Raw genomic sequence first — 25748 nt, forward strand, 5'->3', positions numbered from 1 at the left:
GCTATAAATATTTTACCTTCTTCAGGAGCTTTTAATTTTATGAGCCAATTTTAAGCCAAGAGAATACATGTTAGAAATACTGTTAATGTTAGCAAATATGATTTAGAGCTGATATTTTGGAAAAACATAACTTCTTTGAAGTTAATACCTTCTTATCAAAACTTGTACTACTCAAAACAGGTAATTATTTTGGCATAAAATATTACCAACATTTCTAAAACAAGTTACAATCATGGACTCTTAGAACTGGAAAAAAGTACCTAAAATTACTTCTACAATATCCCAGTTTTCTTTTTGCTTACCTACCAAATTAGGGAACTCACAAATCCCAGAGCAGTATATTCCATCTCTAGACAGTTACATAAGGAAAATCTATTCTTCTAGTCAGTTGAAATTCCTTGGTGGCTCAGAGGGCAAAGAATCTGCCTGCAGCGGAAGACTCAGGTTTGATTCCTGGGTTGGGAAGATCCCCTGGGGAAGGAAATGGCAACCCACTCCAGTATTCTTGCCTGGAGAATTCCATGGACAGAGAAGCCTGGTGGGTCACAGTTCATGCAGTCACAAAGAGAGTTGGACACGACTGAACGCCTAACAGTTTCAGTTCACTGAGCCGAAATCTGTAAGTTATAATCTTTATATAACAAGTCTAATATCTATCTCTTTGTATCTTTTAGAATAGGGGTCAGCAAAAACAAACTATGGCTCATGGGCCAGATCCAGTTTATGCCTACTTTTGTAAATAAAGTTTTACTGAAATACACCTATGTTCATTTGTTTATGCGTTGTCTATGAGTCCAGTTTTTGGGCTTCCCTGTGGGTTTGAAGGGAAGGGAAGGGAAAGAGTAGGGAAGATCTCTATCCCTGGGTAGGGAAGATCCCCTGGAGAAGGAAATGACAGTCCACTCCAGTATTCTTGCCTGGGAAATCCCACGGACAAAGGAGACTGGAGGGCTACAGTCCACAGGGTTGCAAAAGAGTCAGACAGGATTAAACAACTAAACAACAACATGACTCCTTTTATGCTACACCAGTAGAGTTGAGTAGTTGTAATAGAGATCATGGGGGCTTCCCTGGTGGCTCAGAGGTTAAAGCATCTGCCTGCAATGTGGGAGACCTGGGTTCAATCCCTGGGTCGGGAGGATGCCCTGGAGAAGGAAATGGCAACCCACTCCAGTATTCTTGCCTGGAGAATCCCATGGATGGAGGATCCCTTGGAGAAGGAAATGGCAACCCACTCCAGTATTCTTGCCTGGAGAATCCCATGGACGGAGGAGCTTGGTGGGCTACAGTCCACGGGGTCGCAAAGAGTCGGACATGACTGAGTGACTTCGATAACAGAGATCATATGGCACACAAAACTTAAAATATCTACCCTCTGGGTCTTTACCAAAAAAAATCTTATGACCCTATTTTACAGGATAATTAAGCCAAGTTCCTTCAACTACTCCCATGTAAATTCCTCCATGATCCTATTCACAACTCAGTTTATTTATGTGTCTCAAAGTAAGGCAACCCATACCTAAGAAAAAGCAGACAAATAGACAAGTCCAGAAGATACACCACCCACATAACAGAAGTTACATGAAGAAAAATAGAGAAAACAGCAGGGTGTAAATCAGTGAAATAAATCAAGAAAATTTCTACAACTGAAGAACATGAGCTTCCAGACTGAATGGACTCACTGAGTACTCAACACAAGGAATTAAAAAAAGACACACAACAAGACACACAACACATATCATAAAATTTAAGAACAGTAGTGACAAGAAAAAAATCCTAAAAGCTATTAAGCATGAGGGGGAAGTTCACATTTAAAAGGGCCAAAAATCAGAAGTGGTTTAGACTTCTCAACAAAAACACCAGAAGTTTGAATACAATATAACACCTTTCGAAAAATATTTTCCCCAGCTTCCAAAATTCTGAAGGATAATGACTTCCAATATACAACTCTATTTCCACTCAAACTGCCAATGTGGTGGGAAGGAATACTGAATGTATTTTCAAACAATGCAAAATCTCAAAATAAATATATCACCTATGCACCCTTTTCCTGGGATGTGTTCTACAAAAAATGAGGAAGTAAACTAAGAAAGGGGAAAATAAGAGATCCAGGAAGCAGGGAATCCAGCACAGGTGATAAGCCAAAGACATCCTCAGGAAGATGATGAAGGGAAACTCTAAGAGGATAGGTGTGTTTAATCTGTAGAAGGCAGAGTTCCAATATACCCTTTACATCCCAGATTGGAGGAGGAGAAATTTCTTCAAGGTGAGGAAACCTGATAGAATATCTGATGCATCTAACCATAATGAGAGAAGATTTAAACAAGAGAGCATAGACTGAATTAGTGGTAAATATATACAAATCTAAAACAAGGTGACCATTACTAATCCAAAGCAAATGAAGAAGTTGTACAAGAGAGATAATCACCTCTCTAGGTATTCTACATAGCTTACCTGTTAATATGTTTATATGGTTAAAGGTCCATCTAGTCAAGGCTATGGTTTTTCCAGTGGTCATGTATGTATGTGAGAGTTGGACTATAAAGAGAGCTGAGCACCCAAGAATTGATGCTTTTGAACTGTGGTGTTGGAGAAGGTTATTGAGAATCCCATGGACTGCAAGGAGGTCCAACCAGTCCATCCTAAAGGAGATCAGTCCTGGGTGTTCATTGGAAGGACTGATGTTGAAGCTGAAACTCCAATACCTTGGCCACCTGATGGGAAGAGCTGACTCATTTGAAAAGACCCTGATGCTGGGAAAGATTGAGGGCAGGAGGAAAAGGGGACAACAGAGGATGAGATGGTTGGATGGCATCATCAACTCAATGGACATGCGTTTGGGTGGACTCTGGGAGTTGGTGATGGACAGGGAGGCCTGGCATGCTGCAGTTCATGGGGTCTCAAAGAGTCAGACATGACTGAGCAACTGAACTGAACTGAATGTAAAACACTGAACTCTCATCTAACAAAATGATGGTGTGATCATAATCAGTCAGACTGAGAGAGTGGGGGTTAGAAAAGGTGCATAGGAGAGAGGTAAGGAGTGGTGGGAAGAAGTGAGAAATCCTTGACTTCCATGACTTCCACAGTTTGAAAAATGAGCATATTATGACTAAACTGAAAAAAGAGTAATATATTCATGTCATATGGAGCTATGAAGGTAAATACCATAGGAACTGTTTAACAAACCTGAAAGCACATGCTTGTGAAACAAGTAAGATGGGAGGAAAGTGGGAGCAAAAGACTGCTGTTTTTCATTTTTTAAAACACCTTATGGAAGTATACTAATCTTTATATGTTCTCAAGTGCACAAAACTTAACTAAAAGTTTAAAAAAAAGGCAAGATGAAGAATCTTTATATCCCTCCCCTACCCAAACTGATGCCAAGTTAGCAAGAGAAAAAGCAAAATCTAAATTTTATCTTCATGATAGTGGCCATGATTACTTTTAGACAGATATTCCTGTCTATAACCTTTTATGGAAAGGTTTATGAAAAACTGGCCATTCAGAGACAGTGATTTTTAATCTTTTAAAAGTCTCAGATCTCTTAGATAATCTTGTTAGAGTAACATAGTTGCTACTGGAAAAAATTTATATGTGCACATTTTTCTTTTAATCTCAGAGACTGATTAGAATCTTATTCTTAGACATCAGCTCATAATTCCCAACTTCAAAGATGAATCATAAGTTCAATTTTGTGTATTTTTTTCCTAACTCCTAGCCTAATATGTTCATTTTTCTACTTTTTGCATAGAAAGCATTTAGCCTCTAACTTAATTGTTCCATTTATTACTTTTTCAAGCATCTTGAAAAAATTTTAAATCTTAATTTTAAAATTAAACTTTCTACATTATAAAAGCAACACATGCTACTGCAGAAAATACAGATAAGAGAGAAAACCTTTTTAAAAAATGTATACTCTCACCTCTTAGCTATTATCACTTTGGTACACAGTATACCCTTACAGATTTTCCTGTTTATACACTTAAAAGAAAAACTGGAATCATAGGTATGTTTTATAACTGCTTTTCTCATAAAACAACACATATTATGTCTCCAGATCTGATTTCTCTACTGCCTTCCAGGTTTCTTTATTCCCTCAACTGCTTAACTGATCTCCTTATTTCAAACTTAGCAAGGTTTAAATGGAACTTTTCATTTTCTCCACAAGCCTGTTTTCGCCACAATCTTTCCCATCTCAGTAAATGGAAATAATGCCACATTATTCAAGGTAAAAACGTCATCGTTTTTTTCTCTTTCTGTCAACTGCCACACCAACTCATCAGTCAGTTCTGTTAACAAGAAGTGTAAAATACATTTCAAACTTCTCCACTCTCTCCACCTCTAGAGTCGAAGATTTCTTTGACGACTGCAAAAGCCTCTTTTTGTCTCTCTGTGTCTACTTTTGCCCCCTACAATTTATTTTCCACACAAGTTCATTGACAATTCCAAAATACACATCAGATTATGACACATCTCTCCTCCAAACTAATAAATCCCTCTACCATTGTATTTTAAAAACAATGCAATCTTGACCATGATGTTCCAGGTCCTACATGATCTGCCCTGTGGTCATCACTCTAATCTCCATGCCTACACTCTTTTACTCAGCTCAGATCTAGTGCCAAACATGCCAGGTATTCCCATCTCAGGGCCCTCATACTTGCTTTTCATACTTCCTGTAGTGTCCCCTCCCCATTTTTTACATGGATAGCACTCTCTCATCATTTGGTGCTGTGCTGTGCTAAATCGCTTCAGCCATGTCCGACTCTTTGCAACCCTATAGACTGTAGACCGCCAGGCTCCTCTGTCCATGGGATTCTCCAGGCAAGAATACTGGAATGGGCTGTCATGCCCTCTTCATTTGGATTACATCTCAAATGCCAGTTCACCCTTTCCTGACTACCCATTCTCCAGTAGCCACCCCACTTCACCCCATTCCTAGTACCTCCCAATACTATCTTATTGTTCTATTTTACTGTCTTCAGATACTTACCCAAAACTAAATTTATTTTGTTTATTTGTCTGATAACTGCCCATCAACCTTCTATCCTCACACTCTCTTATAGAATATAAGTTCTTTGAGAGGACAGATGTTATCAGTCTTATTCACTGATTTATTCTCAGCATTTAGAACAGTTCCTATTCACAGCTGTCAACCAATAAATCAATAAACATTTATGGAAAAATGGATGTGAGTTCTATACTAAAAATTGTTTTTTATTATAATACTTCTTAAAAAAACTTTTTATTTTGGAACAATTTTAGATTTATAGAATTGCAGAGTTCCCATATACCTTTTACTCATTATTTCCTAATGCTAATACACTTGTTAAAACTAAGAAATGAACTCTGGAATAACAGTATTTATCAAGGCTTCCCTTGTGGTTCAGTGGTGAATCTACATGCCAATGCAGAAGACACAGGTTCAATCCCTGGGTCAGGAAGATCCCCTGGAGAAGGAAATGGCATCCCACTCCAGTATTCTTGCCTGGGAAATCCCATGGACAGAGGAAGCTGGCAGGCTACACAGTCCATGCAGTTGCAAAAGAGCTGGACACAACTGAACAACTAAACAACACTATTTATTAACCAAACTACAGACTATTCAGGTTTTACCACTTTTTCAATAAATGGTTTTTGTTCCAGGATATCACCTTATATTTAATCATCATATCTCCTTAGTCTCCTCTAATCTGTGACTATTTCTTAGTCTTTCCTTGTTTTTTATCACTTTAAACTTCTGAACAATATTGTTCACATATCCTGTAAAACATCTAGAATGTCCCTCAGTTTGGATTTGTCTGATATGTCCTCATATTTAGAACGGTATTATGCATTTTGGGGAAAAGTACCACAGAGGTGAAGTATCTTCTTATCACATGATATGGGAGGCAGGGACTAACTGATACCAACACAACTTATCACTGGTGATACTGACCTTGATTACTTAAGGTGATGCTTACCAGGTTTCTACACTGCAAAGCTACTAGTTTTCTCTTTCCATACTCTACTCTTCAGATGGGAGTCACTAAATTCACTCTAAACTCAAGGAAAGGGAAATTAAGAAACTCCTCTAGAATGGAAAATATCTATATATATCATTTCTTCCATTCATTTTTAATTATGAAAAAGAGAGGTAGTGACATGATAGCGAGCTCAAAAGATAGACATTACTTGATTATTTATCTAAGGAAAAACTTTGTTTGTTAAATACTCTTACCTACCAGTATCAAGATACCAAAGATCCTTGCAGCAAACTTGACTATTCAGTGCTTTTTTGTAGCCGTCTCTTCCACTCCAAAAATATAATCGAGTGCCAATTGCAACAGCACAGTGTCCAGCTCTTGGTCTTGGTCTTGAATTTTTTTTATCTTCCTGAGAATCTGATACTAGGGTTGTCCATTCTGCTGTATCTAAACATAGAAATATCCATGACTGATCAACTTCTCTTAAATGACAAAATAATAAAAATTATTTTATTAATAAATTTTATTTTAGTAAATAATTCTTAAAAGACTCACCAAGATTCAGGTAAGAAAATGAACTGGTACACCTCCATTCACAATCATGAGGTGAAGTCTCAATATTCTCCCCCTTATGTGGAACCCATCCACCAAAGATGTACATCCTGAACAACAAAAGGAAAACATAAAGGAGCTGGTTTTCTTTTTAAAATCACTTATCACTTATCACTGTCAAGGAAATGCAAATACGATAATGAATAAAGTGGTCTTCATTCTAGAGTTTATAATTTTATGAAGCCATACAGAATCAAAATAATTGCTCTCTGGCCAGTTATTTAAAGTAGGAAATATTTCAATTATAATACATTTAAAAATCAATATTGTATGCAATATACTAAGGGGTACCTCAGCCAGAAGCAGGACATTGAAAGTCAAATTTAGAATTGATGTGTATAGTAACCAAAGAGAATTCAGTTTCATATAACTTTGGTCACTGATATCATCAAACAAAAAACATTAAACTATGTTCCTCAGAGCCCTAAAGGTTCTTGAGACATACCCAGTGGTTACTGAAAAGGTAAGGCTCATCAGGCAGAGATTAGGCCATGTAGCCTCACGCCAACCAGAGAAGCTCTGTTTTTTAAAATCTGTTTTCTATATTATAGTTCCAGTAGAAAACCACATTTTATAAAAGAGTTCTGCTGTTTAAAAAAATGAATATCTTATTAGATTTTGCTTATGGTTATTTTTGAGAAGAACTAATGAGGTTCTAAATTATAACTGTTGTCTCCTAAAAGATTACCTTTAAGATAAAGTCTCTACAGAGATAAGTACTTACTTAAATTCTACTTGAAACAATATTCCTAATCCTGGCTCAGTGTTGCATAAAAAAGGGAACTTGTTGATGACAGTTAACCTTGAAGGAGTGCTCTTTATGTACCTGGCACTGTTGGAAGCATTTTGCATGTACTGATTCATTCAGTCCTCATGGGAGCCTTGTGAAGGAGGTTTTACTGTTATCCCCATTTTATACTTGAGTTGGTTTAAAGCTCAACATTCATAAAACAAAGATCATGGCATCTGGTCCCATCACTTCATGGCAAATAGATGGGGAAACAGTGGAAACAGTGGCTGACTTTATTTTTTGGGGCTCCAAAATCACTGCAGATGGTGACTGCAGCCATGAAATTAGAAGATGCTCACTCCTTGGAAGGAAAGTTATGACCAACTTAGCATATTCAAAAGCAGAGACATTACTTTGCCAACAAAGGTCTGTCTAGTCAAGGCTATGATTTTTCCAGTGGTCATGTATGGATGTGAGAGTTGGACTATAAAGAAAGCTGAGCACCAAAGAATTGATGCTTTGAACTGTGGTGTTGGAGAAGACTCTTGAGAGTCCCTTGGACTGCAAGGAGATCCAACCAGTCCATCCTAAAAGAAATTGGTCTTGAATATTCATTGGAAGGACTGATGCTGAAGCTTAAATTCCAATACTTTGGCCACCTGATGTGAAGAGCTGACTTATTTGAAAAGACCCTGATGCTGGGTAAGATTGAAGGCGGGATGAGAAGGGGATGACAGAGGATGAGATGGTTGGATGGCATTACTGACTCAATGGACATGAGTTTGAGTAAACTCTGGGAGTTGGTGATGGACAGGGAGGCCTGGTGTGCTGCAGTCCATGGGGTCACAAAGAGTCAGACATGACTGAGAGACTGAACTGAACTGACTGATACTCGAGTAATCTGAAGTACAGACAGATTAAGTTTCTTTGCCCCTGAACAGACAGTACAAGTATCCAAGCTGAGACCTGAATTCAGGTAATCTGGTTACAGAGTACACCTTCTATCCATAATGCCATCCAAAGTATAATCATTAAACACAGAAGCTAAATATACACCTGAGTATGAATCAAGCACTACCAAAAATGTGTAAGAAGAAACAATGAGTTACATGTGTCAAATCTATTGATGGAGGACGGATAAGTTTGACTCACCCTGCCTTACCCTTATGTAATACCTACTCTGTGCATGAGGTAAGGAATACAAAGAAGCAGAAGAAAGAGTGTGACAAGAAAATGCATGCTACTTTAGCTCCTGTGCACATATTATTTTGGTTTCAGTTAGTGCAAGCAAGCATTATCAAATCATCTTCAAGAAACTAGCAGCATCACTCTTCTTTGTACATATCTTTCTTAAGTTTGTTAAAAAGAAAAAAAGACCAAAATACAAAATAACACCATACTTATTTCCTATAACACTGGCTGTATGAAGGCTTCGTGGAAGTGGCACTGTCCCTTTAGTTTCTGGTTTTGACCATGACATAGTTTCTAAAAATAAAAACAAGTATATTAGCAACTTAATCTAATAATAGAGAATTACCTCAACTTCCAGAAATTTTTTAAGAAAGGGACCTACCAAAATGAAGCTAAAATGTTTCAAAACCATTATTTGAATTTCATCTTAAACATTTCCAACTGACACAAATTGTCAATCACAGCAATCTATTTATACTTGAATGTTAGTATTTGCAATGGAGAGGTGTATTTAGGGTGCAAACAATTTTGAATTAAGACTAGATTAAAGTTTTTAACATTTTAAGTAAGAGCACATTGTGCAGAAGACACTCAGAAGTGACAGCACATGCATCTTCCAAATATTCATTCCTACGGTACCTTAAAATAGCTATGCAAGGGTTTTTTTTTATCGACCAGCTGTACCATTACTAATGCCAAGTTTACTATAGACAGGGTAACCACAGAAATTCAATCATCCTCAACTGGGACACTTTACAGAGTGAAAGGAGGTACTACTGATAATTACATGGGACAATAAGCATAAAACAGGACCATTAAAGGCAAACCAGAACATATGGTGATTCTACTTATAGGGAGCCCAGGAGTGTCACTATCATAAATCAAACATTCATTTGTTCAACTTGACTCATCAGCAATCATTCATATTAAATCTAAGTACAACTCAATACTGTAATAAAAATATTTTCCAAGGCAATTTTTATATTTGCCTTTATCAATCATAATGAATTTCTAAGCCTGAATCAACTTAAGCTCACCTAAGTCAAGTTGCCATAGATCATCCAGGCGAGCACCACACATTCCACCAAAAACATACATTTTAGGACTTCCAGAATCTCTTTTGCAATATATAACAGCTGTGTGGGATTCTCTTGGAGAAGGCACAATCCCTTTAGTCACTGGAATGCTCCAACCCACAACACCAGAACCATGCTGTAGCTCCAACTCATAGAAGTCATTTAAATATCTAGGATATAATGAAAGAAATTAAAACATTAATATAATATATATCTTTTATTTGCTTTTTATTTCTATTTATAAAAATAATATATGCTTACTGTGAAAAAGTCATACAGTACAGAAAAATATTAGGAGAGCAGAAACCCCATAACTCATTCATTCAATGCTATTTATCAAACATTACTGTGTACCAGGCACTCTTGTGGGGATCAACAGTGAACAGAAGAGATTAAAAAAACCTGTCACCATACAGCCAACACTCGTGTCCATGACAATACCATGATGGTTTTAAAACATAGCCTCAAATTCCCTGACCTTCTTCCCTACAGCAAGCAGGGTTTATGTCCACTCCCCTTGGTGCTGGGTAGGTTGCAACTGCTTTAATTAATAGAGTATAGTGAAATGACACTATGTGACTTCTGGGGCTGAGTCACAGAAGGCCAATGCAGCTTCACCACTGAACACTTGCATTCGGAATCCTGAACCTCCATGAAAGTTCAACTGTCAGAAAACCACCATCTGAACAGGACATACGCAGGCACACAGGATGACAGTCCTAGTTGAGTCCATCCTTCAGCCATCCCAGCTGAGGCATCAGACATGGGAGTGACCATTCAAGCCTTCCCATCTGAGGGCCTAGCCATCACTGATGTCTCCCGTATGAATTTTCAAAGGACAGAATCCATGGACACAATACAATGGTTGCTATTTTCCATCACTAACTTTTGGGGCAATTTATTATATGGTACTAGATAACCAGAACAATCACTACTGACAATAATTAGTAAATACCCTTTAAGATCTCTCTCTCTATGGATAGCTACATACGTACAAGCAAGGTATGCTACAAATGTTGCTTTGCAACTTTTTTTTCTTTATAAATTTTCACTCTATAATGTCATAGCAATGTCCTACATAGCTTTTTTATCCTAGAAATTGGCATCAGACTTCTCATCTGTGACATGGATGTTTCCTATGTTTTCTGCAAAATGATTTTCATAGGAATCTATTTCTCAATAAATTGAGTAATCAAATTATTACTCAAGTATGAAGGCAAAATTAAACATTTCAGAACATATAAAACTTCAAAGTTTAGCCATATAATTTGTTTTGCGAAAAAATGATTCTAGATCATTCATGAAAAATAAAAAGAAATACAAGAAAGAATACACTGAATAAAAGAAATGGTTGTACAAATAAACTAGTAATTTATAATTAAATTTAAATTGATGTTGATAACTGTGGTTGTGAGGTCTAAATAATCACTGAGGAAGACTAATCAAAAAATTAATTTCTTAACATTATTGTCATTTGGAATAAGATTCACAATGCTACAAAACAGAAAAAAGGGAGTAAGCAAAAAAAGGCTACAGATAATCTATTTCCAAAGATGAAAACGTATCTTTGGTTTAAATGTGTGTGATAATTTCCAAGCAACAAAAGGAAGCACAGAAATAGCATGTGTAATTTTCAAATCATTAGAAGGAAAGAATGAATCAGAAAAAAAACCAATAAATCAAGAAAAAGGAAGATGGGAAAAAAAGCATAATCTATAGAGATAGGATAGGGAAAAAACAACTATAAACAGTGTCAAGAGAAAAAAAACCTGAAAACAATTTAGTATACATCACAGAAAAGAGATTAAATTTTCTTAATATAAAGACCCATAAAATCAAGAAATCAAGATAATAACCAATCACACAATAGACATAGGTAAAAGGTATAAATAGGCAGTTCACAGAACAGGAAATAAAAATTATATAAAGACACTTACACAAATATTCACCCTCATCACAGCTTTTACAAATCTACAAAGGTAGACAAAGGGGTATGGAGAAGCAACAACAAGCAGAGTTTATAGAAGACATAAAATTACATGGGCAGGAAAAAACTTCCTGATTATAAGACAAAGTCTCTTCAAGGTAGGGAATGTGTAGGGGAATCAAAAGAACCCCAATCCAACTATAAGTTATTAACAACAAGTGAAAGTGAAAGCCGTTCAGATATATCCGACTCTGCGACTCCAAGGACTATACAGTCCATGAAATTCTCCAGGCCAGAATACTGAAGTGGGTAGCCTTTCCCTTCTCCTAGGGATATTCCCAACCCAGGGATCAAACCCAGGTCTGCCACATTGCAGGTGGATTCTTTACCAGCTGAGCCACCAGGGAAGCATAGCAAGGATGATAATAAAACTATTTAACAACTGATATGGCATAGATTTAAACAGGTCAGAATGAATGCCAGCCAGTATGCTGTAAACAGTTCATACTAATTAACTGTTAGTTCTATTTACGAAAGGTAAGTTTGTAACAAAATAATATACACAGGTTGAAATTATATATATAAGGAACAAAACACAAATTCACAATCATACTGGGAGATTTTAACATCTCATTCAGAAGCTGATATGACCAAGATCTACAGCATAAAACAGTTTTGAATAATAATTTAAGACACTGATTTAATAAAGAACCTTTTAAGAACAGTCAAGAACTCATGATCCTATGAACAACTATGGAATGGTTACAAAAAATGACTGTGAAATAGACCACAAAAATAATCACTAAAAAGAAGAAACTCCACAGACCATATTTTTTTAATTGAGTGTAATAAAACTAGATATTAGTGATAATAACAAAATTTTCCATTTGAAAAAATTTTTAAATTATGCTCAACATACACTTTTGGTTAAAAAGAGAAAAAAATGAATTATCAAACTACAGATTTAAGAAAACTTCCTTATATACAGGAACTTAAAAAAATACAACAAACTACTAAGTATAACAAGAAAGAAACAGACTCACAGATATAAAGGACAAAGTAATGGTTACCAGTGGCAAGAGGGAAGGGAGGAGGCATAGAGGGAGGGGATGAAGAGGTACAAACTATTAGGTATAAAATAAGCTACAAGAATATATTGTACAACACAGAGAATATAGCCAATATTTTGTAACAACTATAAATGGAGTATAACCTCAAAAAATTGTGAATCACTATATTGTACACTTAAAACTTATATAATATTATCCAACTATCCTTCATAATCCCATCCACAAAGGAGCCTGGCAGGTTACAGTCTGTGGGGTCAAAGAGTTGGACACAACTGAGCACAAGGCACATGACATGATATTTCATAAACAAGTAAAGAATTGGACACGATTCAGTGACTGAACAACAACATACTTCATATATATATATGTATATATAATTTTTTTTTAAAAAAGCTTCCTTAATCTGACCAAACGCATATAATGGAAGCTTATAGCAAACATCACTTAATGATAGGTAAATATTAAGTATATTAATGAAACAGAATATAGAGTTTAGAATAAAAGCTGATAATATTTTTCTATAAAGAGCTAGATAGTAAATATTTTATTTATTTTATTTTATTTTTTAGATAGTAAATATTTTAGACTTTATATATAATAAGTTCAATTCTATTCTGTTCTTTTAATAAGAAAGCAGCCAGAGACAACATGTATATAAACAGGAATGGCTGTGTTCCAATGAAACTTATTAGCAAAAACAGGCAGTAAGCCAAGTTTTACATACAAAGAGTAGTTCGTAACCCCTGGGGTGGAGAGACTAGAAAAAGACCCATTTCTATGAGAATTAAGATATGACAGAGATGGGACTTCAAAACAGTGGGGAGGTGGAAGAAGATTGGCTTATTTAACAAATGGTTGTGGGAGAACTGAAAATTCATTCAGAAGAAAAAGTAAAAAGCTACAAAAATATATTGCAAGTGCATTAACATTTTAAACATAAAAAGCAAAACTGTGAATGTACTAGAAAAAATGATAGAAAAATTATTTTTATAGTTTTGGGATAGGAAAGTCTTCTTAATAAGCAAGACACAGAGCCAGAAAGCCATTAAAATATATGTATCATCATACTTGATAAAGGAAAAAGGAAAACTCTTAAAAGGGGGGGAGTAAACAAAAGACTTGGAAAGTATTATTTAGAACATATAGATATGTAGAACATATAAAAAACAGTAATAAAAAGAAAAACTGTAATCTAGCAATGAAGGCAATGGCACCCCACTCCAGTACTCTTGCCTGGCAAATCCCATGGACGGAGGAGCCCTGGTAGGCTGCAGTCCATGGGGGTCAGACACGACTGAATGACTTCACTTTCACTTTTCACTTTCATACACTGGAGAAGGAAATGGCAACCCACTCCCTTGTTCTTGCCTGGAGAATCCCAGGGACAGGGGAGCCTGGTGGGCTGCCGTCTATGGGGTCGCACAGAGTCAGACACGACTGAAGCGACTTAGCAGCAGCAGCAGGAGCAATAAACAATCCAAAAATGAAATTAAGAAGCCAAATCTAGTCACAATGTCAAAAAGAATAAAAGATGAAAAATAAATTTAACAAAATAAGAGCAAGATTACTACACTGAAAATCTGAAAACATTGCTGACCAACAACCTAAAGAAGATCTAAATAAATGTAGAGACATTCTATGTTTATAGACTAGAAGACTCAATACTAATAAGATAGAAACTCTCCAAATATTGACATATTCCCTATCAAAATCTTAGGAGAACTTTTTGCGGAAACTGGCAAGATGATCCTAAAATTTACACAGAAATGCAAAGGATTCAGAATAGCGAAAACATTCTTGAAAAACAAATAAAATTTGAGAACTTAGATCTTCCTATTTCAAAACTTACTACAAAGCTCCAGTAACTAAGACAGTGTGGTACTGGCATAAGACCAGAAATATAGATCAGTGGAACAGAATTAGAAGTCTACAAATAAACCCTTACATTTATGGTCAATTGATAGTCAACAAAGATGCCAAAACAATATAATGAGAAAAGGGTAATCTTTACAATGATCTTTACAAGGGAAAATTGAATAGCCGTATGTAAAAGGATGAATTTACTCAGTAACTTCAGGCATAAAAATTACCTCAAAAAGAATCACAGATATAAATGTAAAGGATAAAACTATAGAACTTTTAGAACAAAATAGAGGAACAAATCTTTATGACCTTGAAGACAGACAAACAGTTCTTAAAAAGGATGCTAAAAGCATAATCCATATTTGCAAATCATATATTTGATTTTGTAAAAAAATACTTGTATCTAGAATATATAAAGAAGTCTTACAACTCAATAATAAGAATACAAGCAACTAAATTTTATTTTTTAAATTTATTTTATTGAAGTATAGTTGATTTACAATGTTACATTAATTTCTGTTGTACAGCAAAGTGACTCAGTTACACATATCTATATACATTTTTTTATATTCCTTTCTATGATGGTTTATCACAGGATACTGAATATAGTTCCCTGTGCTACACAGCAGAACCTTGTTGTTTACCCAGCTCTATATGACAGTTTGCACTTGCTAACCTGAAACTCTCAATCCATCCCTCCCCCATGGCAACCACAAGCCTGTTCTCTATGTCTGTGAGTCGACTTCTGTTTCATAAATAAGTTTATTTGTATCATATATTAGATTCCACATATAAGTCATATTATATGGTATTTGTCTTTCTCTTTTTGACTTACTTCACTGAGTATGATCATCTCTAGGTCTATCCATGTTATTGCAAATAGCAGTATTGCCTTCTTTTTTATGGCCGAGCAGTATTCCATTGTATATATGTACCACATCTTCTTTATCCATCCATCTGTCTGTGGACATTTAGGTTGTTTCCATGCCTTAGGTATTGTGAACTGTGCTGCTATGAACATAGGTGTGCAATGTATCTTTTTGAATTATAGTTTTTTCTGGAAAAATGCCCAGGAGTGGGATTGTTGGATCATATGACAATTTTTAGTTTTTTTAGAAACTTCCATACTGTTTTCCATAGTGGCTATACCAATTCATATTCCCATCAACAGTGTAGGAGAGTTTCCTTTTCTCCATACCCTCTCGAGCATTTGTTATTTGTAGACTTTTTAATGATGGCCATTCTGACCAGTGTGAGGGGGTACCTGATTGTTATTCTGATTTGCACTTCTCTAATAATTAGCAAGGTTCAGCACCTTTTCTTGTGCCTATTGGCCATCTATATCAAACAATTTAATTTTAAAATGAACAAAGATTTGAACAGAAATTTCTCCAAAGAAGATATATAAATGGCTAAAAAGCTCATGAAAAGAAACTCAACATCATTGGTCAATAGGGAAATGCAAACCAAAACCGTAAGACATGACCTTATACCCACTAGGTTGGCTACAGTCAAAAAGACAGACAATAACAAATGTTAACAAGGATGTGGAAAATTTGAAACCCTTATACACTGCTGGTGGGAAGGTAAAATGGTAGTCACTGGAAAACAGTCCAGTAGTGCTTAAAAGTTAAATATAAATTTCCCACATGCCTCATCAGTTCTATTACTAGGTATCTAATCAAGAGCAATGAGTACATATCCATAGAAAGACTTGTAGGCAAATGATAACAGCATTATTATATGAGCCCCGAATTGGAAACAATCCAAATGTCTATCAACTGATGACAGATAAATAAAATCTGACGTATCAGTACAATGGAGTATTATTCAACAATAAAAAGGAAAAAACATTTGATACATGCTAAATCACTGGAGATGGCGACTGCAGCCATGAAATTAAAAGACGCTAACTCCTTGGAAGGAAAGTTATGACCAACCTAGATAGCATATTCAAAAGCAGAGACATTACTTTGCCAACAAAGTTTCGTCTAGTCAAGGCTATGGTTTTTCCTGTGGTCATGTACGGATGTAAGAGTTGGACTGTGAAGAAGGCTGAGCGCTGAAGAATTGATGCTTTTGAACTGTGGTGTTGGAGAAGACTCTTGAGAGTCCCTTGGACTGCAAGGAGATCCAACCAGTCCATTCTGAAGGAGATCAGCCCTGGGATTTTTTTGGAAGGAATGATGCTAAAGCTGAAACTCCAGTACTTTGGCCACCTCATGCGAAGAGTTGACTCATTGGAAAAGACTCTGATGCTGGGAGGGATTGGGGGCAGGAGGAAAAGGGGACAACAGATGATGAGATGGCTGGATGGCATGACTGACTCGATGGACGTGAGTCTGAGTGAACTCTGGGAGTTGGTGATGGACAGGGAGGCCTGGCGTGCTGCGATTCATGGGGTCGCAAAGAGTCAGACACGATTGAGAGACTGAACTGAACTGAACTGAGAGATCTCTTCAAGAAAATTAGAGATACCAAGGGAACATTTCATGCAAAGATGGGCTCAATAAAGAACAGAAATCATATGGACCTAACAGAAGCAGAAGATATTAAGAAGAGGAGGCAAAAATACACAAAAGAACTATACAAAAAAGATCTTCATGACCCAGATAATCACGAAGGTGTGATCACTCACCTAGAGCCAGACATCCTGGAATGTGAGGTCAAGTGGGCCTTAGGAAGCATCACTACGAACAAAGCTAGTGGAGGTGATGGAATTCCAGTTGAGCTATTTCAAATCCTAAAAGATGATGCTGTGAAAGTGCTGCACTCAATATGTCAGCAAATTTGGAAAACTCAGCAGTGGCCACAGGACTGAAAAAGATCAGTTTTCATTCCAATTCCAAAGAAAGGCAATGCCAAAGAATGCTCAAACTACTGCACAATTGCATTCATATCATATGCTAGTAAATTAATGCTCAAAATTCTCCAAGCCAGGCTTCAACAATACATGAACTGTGAACTTCCAGATGTTCAAGCTGGTTTTAGAAAAGGCAGAGGAACCAGAGATCAAATTGCCAACATCCGCTGGATCATTGAAAAAGCAACAGAGTTCCAGAAAAGCATCTATTTATGCTTTATTGACTATGCCAAAGCCTTTGACTGTGGATCACAACAAACTGTGGAAAATTCTTCAAGCGATGGACATACCAGGCCACCTGACCTGCCTCTTGAGAAATCTGTACGCAGGTCAGGAAGCAACAGTTGGAACTGGACATGGAACAACAGACTGGTTCCAAATAGGAAAAGGAGTACGTCAAGGCTGTATATTGTCACCCTACTTATTTAACTTCTATGCAGAGTACATCATGAGAAACGCTGGGCTGGATGAAGCACAAGCTGGAATCAAGATTGCCGGGAGAAATATCAAAAACTCAGATATGCAGATGACACCACCCTTGTGGCAGAAAGTGAAGAAGAACTAAAGAGCCTCTTGATGAAAGTGAAAGAGGAGAGTGAAAAAGTTGGCTTAAAGCTCAACATTCAGAAAACGAAGATCATGGCATCTGGTCCCATCACTTCATGGCAAATAGATGGGGAAACATTGGCTGACTTTATTTTGGGGGGCTCCAAAATCACTGCAGATGGTGACTGCAGCCATGAAATTAAAAGACGCTTACTCCTTAGAAGGAAAGTTATGACCAACTTGGACAGCATATTCAAAAGCAGAGACATTACTTTGTCAACAAAGGACTGTCTAGTCAAGGCTATGGTTTTTCCAGTGGTCATGTATGGATGTGAGAGTTGGACTATAAAGAAAGCTGAGTGCAGAGAACTGATGCTGTTGAACTGTGGTGTTGGAGAAGACTCTTGAGAGTCCCTTGGACTGCAAGGGGATCCAACCAGTCCTTCCTAAAGGAAATCAGTCCTGCATGTTCATTGGAAGGAATGATGTTGAAGCTGAAACTCCAATATTTTGGCCACCTGATACAAAGAGCTGACTCATTTGAAAAGACCCGATGTTGGAAAAGATTGAAGGCAGGAGGAGAAGCGGACAACAGAAGATGAGATGGTTGGATGGCATCACCAACTCGATGGACATGAGTTTGGGTAAACTCCGGGAGTTGGTGATGGACAAGGAGGCCTGGCGTGCTGTGGTTCATGGGGTCACAGAGAGTCAGACAGGACTCGGCAACTGAACTGAACTGAACTGAACAAAGTTAAAATGTATCCTTTGATCACCACCATCTCCTTCCCAATTCCATTCATAAATATCAATCCTACAAAAAATTTCACATTATGCAAAAACTATAATAGCAAAATGGAAATATTTAAGTGTCCATCTGTAGGGGAATGGTTAGATCATTTGCATAACTCAGACTACTTTTCCACTGTTAATAAGAGGCCAATCCATATCTACTGCCATGTAAACATATATTCCGTTCAGTTCAGTTCAGTGGCTCAGTCGTGTCCGACTCTTTGCGACCCCATGAATCACAGCACGTCAGGCCTCCCTGTCCATCACCAACTCCCGGAGTTCACCCAAACATATATTATTAAAGGTAAAAAAAAAAAAAAAAAAAAACCCAAACAAGTAAACACTCAAAGTCATAAAGCAAAAGGAAAGCTCTCACTTTATTAAAAAAAAAAAAAGAGTAGAATCAGAGTAATACTCCCAAGTCCCTTCTCCCAGAAAGCAAAACATGTATCCTTGCATCACCCACTCAGGTCTTGGCCTTAGAGCTTGCTTTGAACAATGGAATGTCAACAGAAATGAATGTGCTGGCTTTAATCAAGGCTTTAAAAAGCATCACATGTATCTAGTTATTCTCTCAAGCAGCATAAACTTGAGAAGCTTACCCTTAACACGTCAAAAACTGACTAATACAATGTGTTATATGAAAAAGGTCCCAAAACATACACATCAAATTGAATTATGTGTTTCTTCCTATGTTGGGGAATAGGGATCCTGCGAAAAAGAACTTTCTACATTGTCTGATTCCTTGAATTTCACAAGTCAGTATCTCAAAATAAATCTGCTTAATGGAGAAATGAAAAAAGACATGTACTAAAAGTATCTGGATTAGTGTGGGGGATACATTTTTTCTTCCTCTTTTTCTCTAGTTTCCAAATTTTCTACGTAGTTTTAGCATATGTTATTTTTTTTAAGTTTGTAGGGAAAAAAGGTAAGGCTCTAAAATCAATCTAATGTAGATAAAAAGACACATTAATAATGGTGATGACAACTACTGATATTGCTGATGGCAACTTGAAAGTGCTTTGAAAATTATGCCAATGATCTTATTTAGCAACCACAATGACACTGGATTTAATCACTCCCATTCACAGTGAAGGAAAACAGGCTTAGATTACTTCCACTAAAGGACACATACATGGTAAGCAGTGAATCAGAAAACAGCCTTGTGGACTCTAAACCTCCAAATCCTGAATGCTATAATGACCATGTGATCAAAACATTATGCAAAAAGAAAAGAGGCAGTGATCAATTCTGTTCGAAAAAAGAAGAGGATTGGTTCTAAAGGTATTTGCTTGTGTGAACCACTCTTAACAGCTCCCTATGTGAAAAGTGGAAATGATGGCCTTCATTTGATATTCAGATTTTTGTCACCAAATTCCCAGAGAAATATAATTTGTAAACAACCATTTGTTACTTTTCATTATCACTTACAACAACTAAAACACATTATGGCTCAACATATACAATATAACTGCCACAAGCAGTTATATTAATACCAATTTAGTAAGATGATTTGATTAAAAAAGGCACAGTTTTGAAAAGTGATATACTCCAGGGACTAAGGAAAAATCACAAATGGACACAAATTTGTTCACTGTTAGGTTCAAATGCAAAGGGATAAGCTTCATTGCTTTTAATAATTAAAGATGGAAGAAATCACATGTTCTTAATCTAAATCATAAAATAAACATTTGATCTGAAAAAGTGTTGGCATACCTGGGAACATTATTGTTTGAATCTTCACTTTCATTTGCCAGGCCACCAAACAAATAGCATTTGTTACCATATAAAGAGAAGCTATGTCCCAGTCGAGGACAAGGAGGTAAACCAGAAGAAGGGGGATGGGGTTTCACTTTTTTCCATAACCAACGACTTGCCTAAAAAAAGAGCACAGATACACTCAGACAAAATCACGAAACATTCCTGTTAAAATACTAAAATATCATACCAATACATTTTAATCTGAATCCAATCAGAAGGCTTCAATAAACTACTTCGGGGACAAATGACAAATAACCAAATAAATTCTGAAATTAAAATGAGTGTTCCAACAGAAAATCAGTCTAGTCTTCCATATTCACAGCTTTCCACATGGCAAACTAAGCTAATAATCATTAACACTAGTAATCATAAAAATTGGGTTAGCCAAAAGTTTGTTAGAGTTTTTCAGCAACACATCATGGGGAAACTCAAACAAACTTTTGGCCAACCCAATATTTTCCAAATGAGGTATTCAAAATTATTTACAACTTTAAGATTACATGCAATTTATGTACTCTCACCTTTTGAAATTAGTTAATCCATGAATGGTATATATTTTAATCTTTAAATAAACATAAAGATCATATAAAACAACTTTTTTTTCTTGGTCACACCACAGGGCATGTGGGATCTTAGTTCCCCAACCAGGGATAGAACCTGTGCTCCCTGCAGTGGAAATGCAGTCTTAACCACTGGCCTGCTAGGGAAGTCCAATGTAAAGATCATTTAACAAGCCAAACTCCAAAACTTACTCTCTAGTCATGGATTTACATTTTTTGAAATGAACTGCTTATAAACAGGCATAATCCATCTACATCTGCCAACTACCAAACACCCTCATGATCACAGCCTTGGGAATACAAGCACAGTTTAGGAATAAAAATTAGTCAGGGCTGTCACAGTGGGCTCTGAGTCGGGTTCATTGGAGAGTCAAATTTGGAAGGCTATCTGAAACTGTTACTCTTTTGTATGCATTGCTGGGGCGGGGGGTGGGGGGGGTGGGGCGGGGGGGGGTGCGGGGATTATTAGTGTTAGAGGAACAATTTTTATAACTAAGGCAGAAGTTTTCCAAAAGGTGTGGTCTGGGGATCAGCAGCAGCAGGTGTGAATTTAGTAGGAATGCAAATTCTCTGTAGACAATACTGATTTAGAAATTCTGAGGGCGGGGCTCAGCAATCTGTTTTCACAAACCCGCCTCCTGCTTCTGTTGCAGGTTAAAGCTTAAGAAGGACTGCACTAAGATACAAAAGCCCAAATATAACTTGTACAACTGATGCTAAGTAACAGATATCTTAATGTTACAAATGTTGCACTGGGTATTGGAAAAAGAATTACATTAGAAACTTTGGCTTTTTAGTGAAGTGGAAACGTTTTCCTCGAAGCTATAAAATGTGGAGCTCACACTTACCTTCAGCATGTTAATGAAATATTTTGCAATCTTTCAAAGAATTAAGAGCAATATCATTATTAACATTTCAGTCTGAGATAATAAATTTGAAATACACTTACTTGTAACTCATATAACTCATTGCTGTATCTTCCATATTCAACCATTCCCCCAAATACTAATATTCTGGTACCATCACAGACAAATCCATGGGCAGCGCAACCTGGAGGGATGTCTCCTCTAACAGCTGGTAGGAACCACTGATTTGTAACTAGTAGCCAAAATAAAATGAAAACCAATTATAATAAAGTTATCATAAACTACGAGTATGTACTTTTATAAGGATCGTTTATATCAGTGGTTCTTAATTGGAAATGATTTTGCCCGGTCAGAGACAAATAAAAAATGTTTAGCTGTCATAAGTGGACGGCGGGAGTCCTACTAGCAGCTAGTGGGTAGGACTGGGACTGCCAAACATCTTACAGTGCACAGTACCCGTGTGCTTAGTCGCTCAGTCGTGTCTGACTCTGCGACGCCATGGACTGTAGCCCGCCAGGCTCCTCTGTGCATGGGGATTCTCCAGGCAAGAATATTGGAGTGGGTTGCCATGCCCTCCTCCAGGGGACCTTCTCAACCCAGTGACTGAACCCAGGTCTCCGCATTGCAGGCCAATTCTTTACCTTCTGAGCCACCAGGGAAGCCCAATGCACAGTAAAGCCCCCTAAAACCAAAAATTACCCAGTTCAAATGTCAATAGACATGCTGCTGAAAAACCTTGATCTATATATCATTTAATTTCTCAACAAAAACCCTACCTGGGGAGTATCATCCTCTCCATTTTACAAGTGAAAAATCTGACACTTAGGTTAACTTTAGCGCGGATCCTAAGCAACTGGCAGAGCAAAATTCAAACTGGGTCTAACTTAACTTCAAAGCCAAGATTTTCACATTCTACGGAAGTACCGATTAACTTTCTAACTTTTTAGGCTGGGGTGCCAGAAGGAGGAGAAGGTGAGAAAATAAAAAATTTCTCCTACTCCACCATTTTATTCATTTCTAAATGACCGCTACAGTTAAGCTATTCGGCCAGAGAAAAGTTACGGACCGCGACGTTGATCTGAAACTCATCAATTAACGTTACACCAAGAAAACAGCTTTCTTATGACAGTTGGCGCATTTACAAGTGGGAAAAAAATGAAATTCCAACCTCCCGTATATTCCACAGAGGTACTCAAGGGCAAGGGCCTCCGCGGCCCGAGGCATTTCTCATCCGCAGCGGTGCTGAAGCCGACGGCCCTCCCAGATCGCCGAGCGCCAAACGGCTGAGCTTGGGCACACACACCAAACTGCGCAGACCCAGGCGCCGGTCTCACCCACGAACCACTTCCCCGCCAGTTAAGAGCGCTGAGAACGGGGTAAATATCTTGACTGCCACCTGCCAGATACGGGGCTCAACTGGGGGGTGAAAGTACCAAATGGCCTTTCCTTTTCCCTCCTCATTTCCCCTATATTCTCTTCCTACGAAGGAAGGAAAGCAAAGACAGGGAAGGCCCCGAGGAGCGCTGGTTTGGAGTTGGGTTTTGACAGGGAGGGATCTCGGGGCACCGGAGTGGGCGAGACTTCGGCAAGAGGCCCAGGCGGGTGGAAACTGTCTCTCTCGCCTAAGTCCGCCAGCAGCGTTGGCGCGGGCCGGGAGGGGGGTGTCCACGACCGTCTGCCAGAGGGCCGGCGCGCCCCGCTCCGGGGCCGGTTTCGCCCGAGGGAAACCCGGGGAAACGGAGCTACGGCCCGGGACGCTGCGGGAGCTGGGCCACCCGGCCGAGCCGCACTCCTTGCCGCCGGTCGGAGAAGGCAGTGACCCGGCGGTGACAGCTGTCAGGGCCGCGGCCGCCGCCTCGTCTCCCCTCCCCCTCCGCGGCTCCCGCAGGAGGGGCCGAAGAACCGTCGCCGCGCCTACCGGTGTTGTAGACGTGCAGCTCATCCGCGATGCCCTCGTTGCCTCCTCCAAAGATGATCATCAGCTCCCGGATGGCCACCGCTCGGTGTCCGTGCCGGGCGCGGGGGACCGGCCCCGTGAAGGAAGAAACCCGCCTCCAGTTGAGGAGGCTGGGAGCCGCCATCTTCCCAACCCCCGCCCCTCTGCCCACAATGCACTGCGCCCGCTCCGGCGCCGCTGCTCCCGGGGGAGGGCGGGGACCGGCCTCCAGCTGTGCGCTTGGGGCGGGGGACGGTACCCCAAGGTGGGGGATGATGGTCACGTGACCGCGGGGGTCCAGGGCAAGGCTGGAAGGAGCGGAGCGGAGCGGGGCGGGGCGGGGCAGGGTGGGGCGCGAAGTACTGGAAGGCACTACCGCCCCTATCCCCGGGCGACGTGTCTGGTCTGGGCACCAGGGGCAACGGATTTTAGGATGGAAGGAAATTTACTGCTGACCAGTCTCCCCTCCCCACCCAGTACCTGCAGTTTTATGTTTGCAGGAGAAGATAGACCGTTTCCCTTTACGGTCACTTTAACTGAGCATCTAGGATGTGCAAGCGAGTCGGACCCTTTAAACAATGACAGCACAGCAAGAGAAAAGCTCGCTTAGAGGTTTTGAAGTGCCGGGAGCGGGGCGAGAGGAGAGGAGAGTTGGTCTCCGCAGAGGGCGTGACATGCGTGCCCAGGCGCCGCGAGGGCGGCGAGAATGCCCACGAAGGCGGGGGCATGGGGCGACCCGGGCGGGGTAATGAGGGGTAGGGGAGGCGGGCGGGGGTGATCGGGCGTGGGGGGTAGGGGGAGCCGGTCTGAGGGCAGGAGGGAATCTGGACCACGACCGAGCGTCTGCGAGCGCCGCGTGCCCGCTGTAGCTGACTCTGGAGGAAGACCGGAGCTAAGCTTTATAAGACAAATAGGGCAGATCAGATTTGGAGGGTGCCATGCCAAGAAGTTTAGGAACGGTGAGCCGCGAAAGTTGTTTTGTTTAAGCAGATGGGAGGTTATGAATAGATTTCTGTTTTATTGTTGTCAGACGTTTGAGGGTGTTTAATTGACAAGCACTGTCCTCCTTGCCTTATGTGTTAACTCATGATTCTCCCAACAATCCAGTGAAGTGGGTACTGTTTTCTCCTTTTAGTGAATGGAGAAATGAGGTACAGAAAAGTAATTTTCTCGCGGGCCCACAGCAGAGAAGAAGTAGGGCCAGGATTCAAAGGCACAACTTCTGATTCCAGAGCACCAACCCCTAACCACTATACCATACTTCCTCTGAATGCAGTCATAAGTAACCCTTTTAAGTCCGGGCTGCCTTGTGATCTGGTCCTATAAAGAATCACACTCAAAGTCTTGGGCCGGGGAGGCGGGGGGGGCTGGGGAGAGGGGGAGGCTGGGGTGGTGGGAGGTGGGGGGCAATTCAGTTCAGTTCAGTTCAGTCGCTCAGTCGTGTCCGACTCTTTGCGACCCCATGAATCGCAGCACGCCAGGCCTCCCTGTCCATCACCAACTCCCAGAGTTCACTCAGACTCACGTCCATCGAGTCAGTGATGCCATCCAGCCATCTCATCCTCTGTCGTCCCCTTCTCCTCCTGCCCCCAATCCTTCCCAGCATCAGAGTCTTTTCCAATGAGTCAACTCTTCGCATGAGGTGGCCAAAGTATTGGAGTTTAAGCTTTAGCATCATTCCTTCCAAAGAAATTTTAAAGCAATATAGATCCCTACCTCACACTCTTAAGGTATCAAAGAGGGAATACACATAGTGTAGACCAAATTTCCTAAAATTTCGTTTTCCTCATCTTATTTTCAGTTTCTTTCATATGCCTAGCTCATCTCCTGTCCCCAACTCTCTGAAACCTAACCATGCCTCTCCCACCTTCTCATTCATCTAAACTTCCTTTTGAGAGGTCATTCTCTTCCTTTTAAGAAGGAATTCTTATTATTCTTTACAGCTCCTGTTTCTCAAGTTTTTACTCTCGCTGATTAATGCCTGAA

General features: G+C 39.2%; 1 protein-coding gene across 2 annotated transcripts in view; it reads right to left on the reverse strand.

Moving 5' to 3' along the window:
- HCFC2 (host cell factor C2) overlaps positions 1–23995 on the reverse strand; it is a 50311-nt gene extending 26316 nt beyond the window's left edge. The window contains exons 1-7 of one of the 2 annotated variants that reach the window (XM_027541935.1): positions 23745–23945; positions 21910–22058; positions 20356–20516; positions 9540–9748; positions 8712–8796; positions 6525–6631; positions 6228–6416 (exon numbers count right to left, since the gene is read on the reverse strand). In XM_027541935.1, the coding sequence (XP_027397736.1) occupies positions 6228–6416; positions 6525–6631; positions 8712–8796; positions 9540–9748; positions 20356–20516; positions 21910–22058; positions 23745–23907 (1063 nt within the window). In that variant the 5' untranslated portion in view covers positions 23908–23945. Of the gene's footprint in view, positions 1–6227; positions 6417–6524; positions 6632–8711; positions 8797–9539; positions 9749–20355; positions 20517–21909; positions 22059–23744 lie in introns of both variants that reach the window. The other variant, XM_027541933.1, reaches the window with a different exon arrangement.
- Between the last annotated feature and the right edge of the window lie 1753 nt (positions 23996–25748).

The sequence above is a fragment of the Bos indicus x Bos taurus genome, chromosome 5, assembly GCF_003369695.1.
Source record: "Bos indicus x Bos taurus breed Angus x Brahman F1 hybrid chromosome 5, Bos_hybrid_MaternalHap_v2.0, whole genome shotgun sequence".
In the NCBI taxonomy this organism is placed as follows: Eukaryota; Metazoa; Chordata; class Mammalia; order Artiodactyla; family Bovidae; genus Bos; species Bos indicus x Bos taurus.